We start from the raw sequence: 14,109 nt of genomic DNA on the forward strand, positions 1-14,109 counted from the left end.
TGCAGAAGCTGCCCCCTGATGGTCAGTGCATTCCCAAAGGGGGAGCACTGCTCAGCCAGAAGCCAGGCTCACAGCTAGTGAGCGCAGCGGCAGTGGCAGGAGCCTCTCCCGCCTCCGCAGCCGCGCTGGGGATGTCCAACTGATGGCTTAGGCCCGCTCCCTGCGGGGGGCAGGCCTAAGCCATCAGTCAGACATCCCCCGAAGGCTCACAGACTACAAGAGAGCTCAGGTCGGGCTGAGCGCCCCACCCCCCACCCCCGAGTGCATGAATTTCATGCACCGGGCCTCTAGTCTGTATATATAAAAGGCTAATGTGCAAAGTGTCCCCTCAGGAGTTTGACTGGGAGACTGGGAGTTCAATTGCTAGCTATGATGTGCGCTGGCCACCAGGGGGCGGCATGGAACGAAGGGAGGCCCCAGCTTGCAGTCAGAAGGAAAGCCCGGCCAGCAGCTGGAAGGCCCATATCGGCCCTGATCGCCAGCCAGGCCTAGGGACCCTACCAGTGCATAAATTCCAAGCACCGGGCCTCTAGTGAATGTATAAATAAGTGGAACAACAGATCGATGTTTCTCTCTCTCCCCCTTCCTCTCTTTCAAATCTATAAAAAAGAAAAAGAAACCCAAGTTGTCTTATTCCAGAGGCCAACTTCTTTCCACGAGATTCCTACCTTTCCTATAATCTTATTGTGATCTCTTTACCAATTTTCAGTCATCCATAGCTTCTCTCACTCAAATGTGTTTTTGTTGATTTGTTTCAGCTAGTGGAGAAACTTCTTTTCATGAAGAAAATGCTGCCTTCTCACCAAGTGGTCAATGAAGTTCCTTGAGGAGTCTTCCCCCCCTGCTCCCACATCTACCCCAAACAGCCTCCCATCCCCCCCCCCCACCCCCCCACCCCCCGCCCGGAGCTGGATTCCCTGCTAGATTCCCTTGAGCTGAAAAGCTTCCTAGAAGTAGAGAGGGTCCTTCAGCCTTAAACTGAAGTAGTCTGTGGCTTGGGCAACCTCCCTGTCCCTCTGCAAATAAATGCTTCGTGTGCAGTCTGACCACCTGTTCAACTCACTACCGGGTAGAGATGGACGTCACTTTACCTGCCTGGCCTTTGCTTGTGGAGCCATTCTTGAAGGCTCTGGAAAGTTCCCTGAGCATGATGCCGTCTGCCTCTCCACCCAAGGATCAGCTGCTTAGGCAAGCACCGTGCTCAAGGCATGCAAGTTCACCACGGTTTGGGGCAAAAACAGCACTCTTGTTAGAGAGGGGAGTGGCGTGGCGCTGTATTGCATGCTCCATAATTACAGGCATCATGAAGCATCAGACCTCTTTAATGTGCTCTGCACGGGTGTTTATGTGCACACACACATTTCACTGCTGTTGACAGAGGGCCTCTCAATCAGTTTAAAGGGAACTTCACTGTAAGTCTGTGGGGGGTTAATTAGACTGTGGTTGCTTGCTTCACTTCTAGTCTCAGAATTTGCTTCCACAGTGGGAGCCGAGCCAGCCAAATATAGTTCCTGAATCTGCCACCTACCCAGGCAAGGCTCCCTGCCTTCTGATTAAAATTGAAACCAGCACCTGTGTCCTCGCACCAGCTCTCAGTGCCTCCCAAACCACACACACACACATACACACACACACAGCCCACCCTCAATTTCTTAATTCTTCCCTCATGCTTGTGTCAGCCCACGTGTCACACAGAATCCCAGACACAGTAGCCAAGCTGAGTCTTTGTCCTCATCAAGTGCTGACCCTGACAGGGGGCCGTGTCCACTGTGGGCCCATTTGAAGATGCCCTCCCCCCAGTACCTGCACTTTCAAACCCTCAAGGCCAACACAAACAAGAGAAACCTTGTTTCCTCTGCAGGAAGCTTGAAAGAGAAGCAAAGTAAGAAAGGGGGTCTCCTGGTTGAAATGGCTCCAGCCGGGTTTTCTGTTTGCCTTCCAGGGCAGCCAAAGGGATCATATTAATGAGTCACTTGGGCAGGACAGCTACTGAGTTTGCATGAGACCTCCACATAATTCTGTTGGTGGTTTGAGGCACAGAAATAGGCAAGACCCCACCTAATGCTACATTTCAGCAAAGCACCAATCCCTCCCGGGCTGCACACTGCGGGGAAGGGCGGGGGAGGGAGGGGCCTGTAATTAACCACTGGTATGCTCCCAACACTAAGCTGTTTCTTTTCTTTCTTGTTAGGATTAATTTTTTGCCCCCCAGCCAAGGCTGAAATCCCTAACCTAAACACAGTTGGAGGGCCCCGAAAGGTCAGCCAGTCAGAGGCACGTCTGTGTCTGAATGGCCACGCGTTTCCCAGAGCCTGGAAGCTGTTTGAGCCACTGCAAGAAGGGGAGAGTGGACTTGCACCCTCCTGGGCCGGGCTGCACACCGGCCTCCTCTGCTCTGTAATCTCTAGAAGCAGCCGCCGTAAATCATTACATTCATGAGCCTTTGGCAGCGAGAGCCGAGGCTGGCAGGTGCTTCCAGTTCTCAGCACAGGTTCTCGCTGTTTCTAATGAGGCTTCATTACCAGGTAAGAAAAGGCTCTGCTGGCCCTCCTGACTCCGCCTCCGCCAGGGCCTTGTCTAACTCGGGCTTCCCTGCAAAACACGAGGTGCAATTACACTCCGGCGGGGCCCAGCGACAGGTGGCTGGACGCTGCGGCTGTGGGGCCGCAAGGACGGCGCGTTTGCTCTGGAGCCGACCGACCGGAGAAGGCTGCGGTGGACTCCTCCGAAAGCAGGTAACGCCACTGGCCTCCCGCCTCGCTCCCAGTGAGATTGCCAGAACATTCCTGGGCTTTCAGACCAAGGCGCTCAGTCTCACCTGCATTATCACCTGTAACACTCCTGAGCACCTACGGGTGCCCAGACATTCTGTTGGGCGTGGGGATTGCAGTATAAAAGGGAGACACGCAAGCAGCTCAAACTCGCTGCCGGCGGGCCGCATGCCTGTCGGACTCGCTGGGGAGTCCAGGTGTGCACATACAAGCAGGCACAGAGCAAAGCAGGCTGAGCAGCACGCTGCAGTGTGCACGACCCCATCCGTGCATCACAGACGGCACGAAACAGACATCCCGTCAGATTTTTGTTGATGTTGAGTAAGGTGATTCAGCAAGAATCATCAAGCACCGTACTGGCCTCTGATTGTCTCTATACCCTGCAGAGAGTCTACATTTTTCCAGGTTTATTGAGATAGAATTGACATTCGGCGCTGTATAAGTTTAAGGTACATTGTGAAACGATTACCACAGTAAGTTAGCATTCATCATCTCATATAGATAAAAAAAAATTTTTTTTCCTTGTGATGAGAACTTTTTTTTTCTTTTTGGTGTGATGAGAGCTGTTCGGATTTACTCTGTTAATAGCTTTCCTACGTACCATACAGCAGTGTTAACTGTAGTCATCATGTGTACATTACATGCCCGGTACATATGCATCTTCTCACTGGAACTTTGTAGCTTTTGACCACCTTCCCCCAACTCCTCCTCTCCTCCTCCACACCCAGCCCTGCTTCTGGTAACCACAAATCTGGCCTTTTTTTTTTTTTTCCATGAGTTTGAGTTTTGTTTTTAAGATACCACTGTCTGACTTATTTTATTTAACATAATACCCTCAGAGTCCACCTATGCACCCAACTTGTTTCAAATGACAGGATTTCCTCCTTTTATGGTTGAATAAACATCCAGTGTGTGTGTGTATACATATACAAATATACATAAAATAACACAACTTCTTTATCCATTCATCCGTTGATGCAACACTTAGATTGTTAACATGTCTTGGTCATTGTAAATAATACTGCTTAAGGCTGCTATGGACATGGGGGTACAGATAGCTCTTTCACATGATGTTTTTATTTCCTTGGGATATGTTCCCAGAAGTGGAATTGCTGGAGAATGTGGTAGTTACAGTTTTGATTTTTTGAGGAAATTCATGCTGTTTGCCATAGTGGCTGTACCAGTGTACAATCCCCCTCCCCCGCCCCACAGTGCATAAGAGTTCCCTTTTCTGCATATCGTCGCCATCACTTACCTCTTATCTTTTTGATGATAGCAATTCTAACTGATGTAAGGTGATGGCTCATTGTGGTTTGATTTAGATTCCTTTGATAAATGAGTGATATTGAGCACCTTTTCATGTACCTTTTGGTCATTTGGATATCTTCTTTGGAAAAATGCACCCATTTTTTTAATGGGATTGCAGTTGACCCTCAAACAATTCAGGTTAGGGGTGCTGACCACCCCTTGCTGTGCAATCAAAAGTCCACATATAAGTTTTGACGCCCCCAAAACTCAACTAGTTGGCCCTCAGTATCTACAGGGGATTGGTTCTGGGACTCCCGTCGGATACTAAAATTTGTGAATGCTCAAGTGTCTTATATAAAATGGTGTAGCGCCCTAGCTGGTTTGGCTCGGGGATAGAGCATCAGCCTGTGGACTAAAGGGCCCCCGGTTCGATTCTGCCCAGGGCATATGCCTGGGTTGTGTGCTCAATTCCCAGTGTGGGGCGTGCAGGAGGCAGCAGATCAATGATTCTCTCTCATCATTGATCTCTCTTTCTCTCTCTCTCTCCCTTACTCTCTAAAATCAATAAAAATATTTTTTTTAAAAAGAAAAGATCATGAAACTGTTAGGAGGTTGGAATATCATGCATTCCTTTTAAATGCATGTTTCAGTTTTATATAGTATCAATTTGCTGGGGTCCAGCCCCAACAGGTCCAGGGGTCCCAAAAGGTGTGGACGGAGTCGGAGAAGAATGAAGGACACGGAGGCTGCATTCAGTTGATGAGCATAGCGAGGTTCTCCCACCAGGTTCTGTAGCCAGGTTCTGTGTAGGTTCTTTAGCCAGGTTCTGTCACCGGGTTCTGTAGCAAGGTTCTCCAGCCAGGTTCTATCCAGGTTCTCCTGCCATGTTCTGTCTAGGTTCCCCAGCCAAGTTCTATAGCAAGGTTCTGTCCAGGATCTTTTGCCATGTTCTCTGGCTAGGTTCTGGTTAGGATCTGACGTTTATTGTCTTATTACATCCGTATTTATACCAGCCGATTTTAATCCTGTCAATTTCTATTACAAAGGTTAGGGCGTTTCTTATCTCCATTCCAGGGAGTAAAGATTATGCAGCTTAACTACCCGCCTGGCAATTAAGGGGTTGTATCCCCTCCCTAACCTCAGGGAAAAATCCCCACCTGGGGAAACAACCTTTCTCAGAGAGGTGACCTTGGTTAAAACACATGGCGCTAAGGAGAGCAAACATATTAAGAACAATATGCTATATATGCCAGGTCCCTTGAAACATATGCTGTGCAGATGTTTCTTTCCTGCAGCGACTGTGTCAAGCAGCAAGGATGGACCGGCTTCCGGCATCAATTGTGTCTATACTAAAAAACAGTTATTAGCACAGTTGTACTTTTTCCCTTTTTCTCTCCCTCTAAATATTTTTATCCCATCATTTTTACAGTATCAAGGTTTATTTTCACCTTCTTTTCTGCAACCCATAATTCATGTTGTTGTTCAGCCTTAGTCTATATGTAATTAAACAAACTTTGATTTAAATGGATACTTTTACCCCAGCAATTTCATTCCTGGATTCTTATTTTGATTCATCTCTTGTTTAAATACATTTGCCTTTAAGGAGTTTTCCAAGAGTTGATGGCTGGTAGGTACTTTACCTCCTGACTTCTTTCATGTTTGAGGTGTCCGTTTCTGTTTTATTTTATGAAGAACTTGACTGGGCACAAAGTTCCTGGGTCATACATCGTTTCCCTCCGAACTTGGCAGGTATTGCTCCATAGTTTCTCGGATCGACTATTGAGAAAAAGTCAAGGCCGATCTAACTCTTCACCCCCTCTCTTCTTCCTGGAGACCTGGATGTTTTTCTTCCTGCTTCAGGTTCTTAAAGAAATCAGACTATTGATTGCTCTCATTCCTAATCAGCTTTTCCAATTATGTGATAGGTTGTCTCTGCCTGAAAAGTCTATTATTCTTTGATTTCAGGACAACTTTTTTGTATCATGTCTCTGAGTAGTTTTTCTGTTCCATTTGTTCACGTCTTCATTTCAAAGCCATCAAAGGATCATCTTTGCTCTCTTCTATGTCTTTCGTCTTCTCTCTAGTTTTTAAAATCTTTTTCTCTCTTTCCTCTGCATTTATTGTGACTATCTCAGGCCTCTCCACCAAAATTTGACTTCCAGCCATGTCTACTCATAACTACAGAGTGGGGCGAAAGTAAGTTTACAGTTGTGAGTACATAAAACCAGTTTATTCTTGTATATTATCTCTTTCTTTCTTTCTTTTTTTTTTTTAGAGAGAGAGTGGAAGAGAGAGGGAAAGACAGAGAAATATTGATGTGAGAGAGAGACATCAATTGGTTGCCTCCAATCAGAGCCCGGGCCAGGGAGGAGTCTGCAATCCAGGTACATGCCTTGGACCAGAATTGAACCCGGGACCCTTCAGTCCACAGGTTGATGCTTTATCCACTGAGCCAAACCGGCTAGGGCAGTGGTCGGCAAACTGCGGCTCATGAGCCACATGCGGCTCTTTGGCCCCTTGAGTGTGGCTCTTCCACAAAATACCACGTGCAGGCGCGCACGTACGGTGCGATTGAAACTTCGTGGCCCATGCAAAGAAGTCGGTTTTCGGCCTGGGCAAGTCTATTTTGAAGAAGTGGCGTTAGAAGAAGTGGAGGGGCGGGGTGGACATATAGAGAGGATGAACAAAAGGAGATAGACGAAACAAGTATACAAGACGAGTGTGGATGGGAGAGTTGGAAGGGGTCAACCTCAGCGAACGTACCTCAATCAGATTGAGGACGTTTTTAGCAAAGGCCAGCTTAGGAGTACCCTAATTAAACTAATAACAATGTACCTACCTATATAGTTTAAGTTTAAAAAATTTGGCTCTCAAAAGAAATTTCAATCGTTGTACTGTTGATATTTGGCTCTGTTGACTAATGAGTTTGCCGACCACTGGACTAGGGATATTATTGTATTACTAGAGGCCTGGTGCACAAATTCGTGCACGGGTGGGGTCTCTCAGCCTGGCTGGTGATCGAGGCCTATCGGGGGTGCCGGCTGGTCGGGGGAGGAACCGTAGGAGGTTGGCCAGCCAGGAGGGTGGGGGGTGGGAAGAGGCCACGGGAGGATGGCTGTGGGAACACACTGACCACTAGAGGGCAGCTCCTGCACTGAGCATCTGCCCCCTGGTGGTCAGTGTGAGTCATAGCGACGGTCAACCGGACGTAACTGTCGCTTAGGCTTTTATGTATATAGAAGATTTTTCCATACAAACAACTGTAAACCTACTTTTGCCCTACCCTGTATATTGAGTTTATTAGATACCTAATAGTATTAAACTTTTCTTTCACTCTGCAATATCCTATTCAACCCATCCTGTTGTCTTAGCTTATTATCTTATAGATCTTATTATATTAGAATAATATTCTACATGTTCATGTTCTTATAGTACAAAGCACTTATGGAGAATATGCCTGTTTCCCTGTGGTATTTTCATCTATACTAGTACCTCTGTATGCCATTTGTATGCTAATCATTTGCTCAACATATTTTTGAATAGCTTCAACTGCAAGACAATGTTTGGTTTGGTCTGGCAATACCACAAAACAAAATAAGTTTTTACTTTCATTGTGCTTACATTGTGTGTGTGTGTGTGTGTGTGCGCGCGCGCTTGTGTGTTATGTATACATAGCATATGTGTTTTGGAGTTTGCAATGACACGTTTATACAATTACTGTGTCATTTCTTGACATTTTTCTGTTAGTTAAAACTGGCTTGTGCTGCCCAGATCTTTCATTTCTCTAATAAAGTGAGATTGAATTTTCCTTGACATTTATTTTTTCACATCATCTGTAACCAGTTTTAATCCCCTTCAGGGCTTCAGATTAAATTATCCATGTTGAGTTTAATCCACTTTTCTGTAGCCCGAGAATAGAGTTGTTGTGATTAAATTTATGGACTTCAACCTTACAAATGGGAATTCAGTTTGTTGTCATAACAAACTCTTCTTTATAAATTTAATTTCTAATTGCAAATTATATAACTACATTTTCAAGAAGTTTTAAAAAAGATAAAGTCACCTATATATGATTCTATTGGAAAATAATTTTTGTGACTTTTTTTTTAGTAACTGGACCATTACCTAAAAATGAAAAAGCTGAGGAACATTAGAACAAGCCCAAGGTTTCTATGGTAACCTGTAAACACATCCATCATATGACTCTGAAAACTCTCTATTGACTGTTGAGAAGCAAACTACTAAGCTTTTCCTAACAGTTCCATACAAATGAGCAATCCTGAAGGTGTTCCATATCTTAGTTGTATATCATGACAAAAAATAACCATTTTTAATGTTCATGTACAAGTGTGATTTCATTTGTGTCCAAACTGAAAATATGGCCTCCACCTGCTCCTTTGTCTTCCTCTCGGTCATAGATTATGTTGCTTTCTTGGGTGGAATGGAAAGGACCGTTGTCAAATATGAGAAATAAAATATTTCCTCTGTAGGTTGTCTCCAAAACCAAAGGAGAAGGCAAGAGACAGGACCTTTAGCAAATTCAATAGGCAAAATGGCCGCAAGCATCTGCAAGGAAACTTTTCAAAGAGGGCTTACAGACTCTCAACGGAGCCAAGTACAAAATGATGACACCCATTCGGACTAAAGAACACTCCTGAACACAAGCAAAACAAAAAATAAAAAATATCTCTAGTTTCCTGGCAACCAGGGCAAGAAGGAAAATAAAATAGGTTTCATACTTCTTTTTGTCTCATAAATGAATGTTTCCAAACTCTTGGAAGACTCAAAATTTCTTCGCATCTTTGAACCCTGCAAGGAGAATTTTTACATGGATCTTTATGTATTGGATCACGGACTATGGAATACACAACATTCTCAGTAATCGTTTTTAACAAGTAAACAAGGAGAGATCTATGTATAACTCTTTCCTCTATGACCCCAGATATGAAGACAGTAAAGCAAGAGGTAGTTTTATAAAGTCAATACTACAAAAGGAATTTGTAGGAGTCCTGTCTACATTAATGAATCCATTGTGCGACTTTGTTCTCACTCAGTGTTCTATTTCCCACTGCCTGCCTTTGTACGTTTTCTCTGATTCTGTTTCTCTCTTGGGGATATAAGCATCATCTGTTACAGGCCATTGTTCCCTGCACCATTTTGACAGCCAGAGCAGAATGAGTAAGCTGTTGTCAAAGGCAGGCCTGGTGAGAGCAGGAAGCAGAAACCCCTTTTCCTTTGATGCTCTCTCGCCTCTCATGACCTTCACATCCCCCCTCCTCTGTGTCCTCACTGCTCTCTGAGCTCACAGCTTCCCAGGCCACGTCCTATCCAGGCTTCCCTTTTCAAATATTGCCACGGCTTGGAGGTTACCTCCTCTTTTTATTTTCTAACAACTCCTCTCTTTCTTCAGGGGTGAGTGCAGCAGCAAAAGGAAATTATGGCCCTGGCCAGTTTGGCTCAGTGGATAGAGCATCAGCCTGTGAACTGAAGGGTCCCAGGTTTAATTCCAGTCAAGGGCATATGCCCAGGTTGAGGCCTCGATCCCCAGGAGGGGGCGTGCAGGAGGCAGCCAATCAATGATTTTCTCTCTCATCATTGATTTTTCTATCTCTCTCTCTCTCCCTCTCCCTTCCTCTCTGAAATCAATTAAAAAATATACTTATATTTTAAAAAAGGAAATTATGGTTATCAATCCAGGTTCAATCAGAGACAAGGAACCACAGTGAGCTCTGGGATAAGGGGTTTGGAATTAGGCCTTACACCGTGATGGGAGGAGCTGGGAAGAGGCAGTAGGGAGGATGGAGTGAGATCAGAGAGTCAGCCTGCCAGTCTGTACATCTGCTGTCGAGGTGGGATGGGAAGGGAAAGCGGGTAGAGGAAGCCATGGGAGCTGTTGCCGGCGTTGGCTGTGGGTCCACAGCCAGGCATCCTGGGATGGGCCTGGGCTGCTGTTGGTCATCGTGGTCAGCTCTTGCTAGAAGACCTGGTCTCAGAGTGCAGGAGGGCCAGGACAGGCTGGCACCGCTGGCACCTCTGTGTGTCACTGCATCTAACCGGGAAGACATTCTGAGAGCAATGGCTGCTGCTTCTCTTCCATCGCCCGAATTTCACACGAGTTCCTCTTTTGGCCAGCTCTCCCCTGCAGCCATACCGGAAGGGAATTCTGGAAACGCAGTTTCCAGTTTAACCAAGTTGGCACTAGAACAACTCAGTGGAGTCTGTTTTGAGAAATTCATAGAGTGACAAATGCCTGATGTTCTCTGCGAACTCCCCTCAGAAGGATACTTTACAGTGAAGAAGAAACTTACTGATTCAAAGGGGTCCCAGGCCCTGGCTGGCCAGTCAGGAATATATTGGGAGGGACATAAGGTCCCTGCTGCCCTTGTTACTTAACTCCAGGCTTTGCAACTTTTCCACCAGCAAACCCCTAATCACAGAGGGCAGTCCATGCAGACTCCAGAGGACTGAGCTCATAGCCCAAAGGGGCCCACCACAAGCTCACAATTTATTTGAAGTCTTCTATGCTATCTTCATCATTCCTGCAAATCTTGTGCCTTCCTTTGGAACAGAAATGTACTTGTTTTGGTATCCAGATAAATTTTAAGCTGCTTGGGAAATATATTTCTTAACGTTTGCTCCCCTCACCATTCAGTTGCATGAAAAAAGCTGCATCCATTTATCCTATGGCTTTGAAAGCCCCATCCTCATCAGCCTGGGTCCCCTGGAAAGGGCAAACCCAAGGCTAAGAAACATGGACGTTCCCTTGATGCTGAACCCATCAGCCACGCCCCTCCAAACATTCAAAGGCTCCGACTACTCTAATGGTTAGATGGGACAAGGGTTTCAAGGTCTGGGCAGTCCTAAAAGTTATTTGTTGCTAAATGTTGCATGGTATTCTGTAAATGCAGCTGGAAACAGAATGAGCTGACGGGAACTCAACCAATGAAGGAGCCAACTGCAAAGAAGAAATCAACATGCAATTGACCTAACAATGTATATCAGCAATGACTAGGCCTCCCTGGGAGACAGGCTTTGGCAAAGTAAATGAAACTACCTTGTAGCTGTTTCTGAATAGAGCATCCCAAGCTTTGAACCCCTTCAGTGCCATAACATCAGGGTCAAGTCCAACCTCCCTACCCCAGCATCCAAGGCTCCATGTTCTGGGCTCACCTAGCTCTGTCTGGTTTCCTGTCGCTCATCACGCACTCTCACCTCCGCAAGTCTCCCTTCCAGCACACTCCGGTGAGCCCCTGACCACCTGTGCTCTTGCTTCCATACCCTTCCTTATGCTATTCCTTTCCTCTCCCCCACTCCTTTGCCTGAAGAAATCTTCCTCAATCCTCACGACCCAACTCACATGCCTGTAACAGCCCGGGAGCACCCCCCTCACTTTTATTTGTACGATTAGTGCAGCCCTTTCCACTCTGTAATACCTACTAGTAGTGTTTTGCCTGGTTTCCCAGGTAGCCTGTGAGCTCTCAGTGGCAGACACTGTCAGAAGCCTACCCAAAGGCCATTTTCCCCTTCGTACTTGCAGTTGGATTTGGAAGAATCACAGGAAAAACCAGCCATGGTGACTCTACTGTCCTCTGCCAGTGAGTGATACAAGATTGGACGCATGACTCAATTCAGGTCATGAGGATGTATAGACTATGCACCAGGAAGCTGAACCAAAAATTTCATGTAACAATACTTACCCTCACTACATATAATTCACATTGATGTTTTCTATCCTATTTCATTTGGTTCTATTTCCTTTTTTTTAATGCCGGTTGTAGCCCAACAGAGCTCATGAACCATCAATATCTTGTGACTCATAGCTTGAAAACCCTGCACTCCACTCTCATACTGTTTAATAAATATTTGTTGAATGATGGCTTTGGGTATAGAGACAGGAGAGGGACATCACCCAACACAAATAGATTCAGTCAGATATCTATCAGTTTCATCTGTCTCTTTAACAGCTGAAATAACATGAAAAGGAAATGTGTTGTTTTAGCAAGATGCCGCCCGTGGTTTATTGAATATTTTAACATATCAGTTTCCTAGAAAGAATGTGGTACAAGCTTTGATTTTACATTGTTTTGTCTTGAATAAGTCTTAACATTCCATCCTTCTTCGGCGGTTCTTACAGACAGGGCATGAGAGATAGCATGCTCCAGAAAACTATGAGCCCAGCGGCTAAAATGAGACAGCTCAACCTCTTAGGTCTGTGTTGACTCTTTCCTCCTCAATTAATCAACCATGAGCCTTTCTCGGGGCTTCCTTAACTGTGTGCCAGGGGAAAATGTGAATTTCAGGCTGCCTAGATAGATAAATAGTGGCTACCAAATTAGTCCCCAAATGCAGATCAGGCGATGTAGTGGATCAGGCTATTGGGTGGATTTAACATCATTCTGAAGCCTGTAGGCTTCTGAACACCTAAACAAAGATGCTAATTCATAATTGGATCTTCTCAAATGACACTGAGGGGCTGGCTGTCCTGTCCATCTACATTTGGGGACCAGTCTTGATAATGAAAAACCTTCATTCACTAGGAACCTCTGATAACCAACTATGCACTCACTGTACATTCAGCTGGCACCACACAGCCCTTGGTCAATGATGGATGAATAAAGGCCCGCAGAAAGGGAGAGAGGGAGGAAGGGAGGGAGGGAGGAAGGAAGGGAGGGAGTGTTGGTGTGATCTCGAATTAAGGAAGAAGCTAGGAAACCCAAGCTCTCAGAGTGGCGCTCAGAAAAGGAGGGGAAGCAAGAAGAGGAAGGGCAAAGAACAGTTGAGGATATAGGACCATGGTGTAGTGGGAAGGGCTCTGAACTGGCAGGTGGACGGTATAGGTTCTGTCAATATTGGTGTCTGATCAATGATTCTCTCTCATCATTGATATTACTATGTTTCTATCCTCCTTCTCTGAAATCAGTAAAAACAGTTTTTAAAAAGCATACCATGAATAAGGGGGGAGGGACTACTGTAGTATAAAAAAGAATATCTGCAACTATCTGCGGGGGGGGGGGGGGGACCTATTAAAACACTCCTCCTTTTAAAATTACATATGTGTGTGAAGCTGGCATTTCCTTATGCAAAGGCATGATGAAAAAGAACCTAAAGACCACCACACATCAGAGCAGTTGGTGCCATTATCTAAATTCATCCTGAGGTGCCACCATTGCTTTGGCACCATCAGCATAAATACAAACACAGTGAAAAAGGAAAATAAAGTCTTAGTATTAAAATGAGAAAAGTCTAACCTCACACATTCCCTTAAATAAGTGGGGATACTCTCTACTCCCCAGAGTTCCTGGGCCCATATTTTGAGAACCACTCAGGAGAGGCTGGGCAGCCTTCATCTCACACACTTTCTCTCTCTCTCTCTCTCTCTCTCTCTCTCTCTCTCTCTCTCTCTCTCCATTTCTCATTGGTTGTTTTAGTTTAGTCATTGGCAGACCCTGAAAGAAATAGATTCAAGGTAACACATTTGGCTTTCTTTGATATCTTTAGAAGAAATGCTGAAAATATAACCCAGAATTATAACAACTCTATTTCTCTTTCTCTGATGACCTAGTCTATAAAAATGATACATTTTGGTATATTTCAGTCATATTTTATGAAACCTCTTTTTCCTTTCTCTTTTTTCTGCCATTTTTAAATGTCCTTGTATTAGTAAGAATAGTGTTGCCCCAAAATTATCAGGATTCCTGAACTTCATAACAGAAATTCCAGCAGTCCCAAAGCCTTCTGGGAAATTCTTGACCTGAAAGGGAAAGGAAATTCCCTTCTCCGGGAAAGCCGCCTGACTATTTCCATCTGATTAAAATGGCCACATACAGCTCGGTCACAAGGAAACAAAGCCCCACAGATGGGGATTCCAGGCCTTCTATTCCTCTGTCCCCCACACACACACACCTGAAGAGGGGTCATTTTCTCTTTTTTCTGCTCTTTTCCTACTCCCAGCTTTCAAACTGCTTTCTGACCCTGGAATTTGATTATCTCTCCTCCTCCTTGGTTAAACTGACTATGGAAATTTCGCAAGATTCTGTTACTTAATCCTCTGGTATGTGTCATCTAATCTTCGTTTTTATTGAATTTATTG

The 14,109-nt window shown here is 45.2% G+C and overlaps 1 protein-coding gene across 1 annotated transcript in view; it reads left to right on the top strand.

Moving 5' to 3' along the window:
• The window catches only part of BFSP2 (beaded filament structural protein 2), a 46,042-nt gene extending 44,989 nt beyond the window's left edge, over positions 1-1,053 (top strand). Inside the window, exon 7 of the mRNA XM_070391161.1 lies at positions 759-1,053. Within this exon, the coding sequence (XP_070247262.1) occupies positions 759-762 (4 nt within the window). The 3' untranslated portion in view covers positions 763-1,053. The remainder of the gene's footprint in view (positions 1-758) is intronic.
• Positions 1,054-14,109: the final 13,056 nt, after the last annotated feature.

Source organism: Myotis yumanensis, unplaced genomic scaffold (genome assembly GCF_028538775.1).
Source record: "Myotis yumanensis isolate MYYU_CA2020_CCGP unplaced genomic scaffold, mMyoYum1.0.hap1 SCAF_14, whole genome shotgun sequence".
In the NCBI taxonomy this organism is placed as follows: Eukaryota; Metazoa; Chordata; class Mammalia; order Chiroptera; family Vespertilionidae; genus Myotis; species Myotis yumanensis.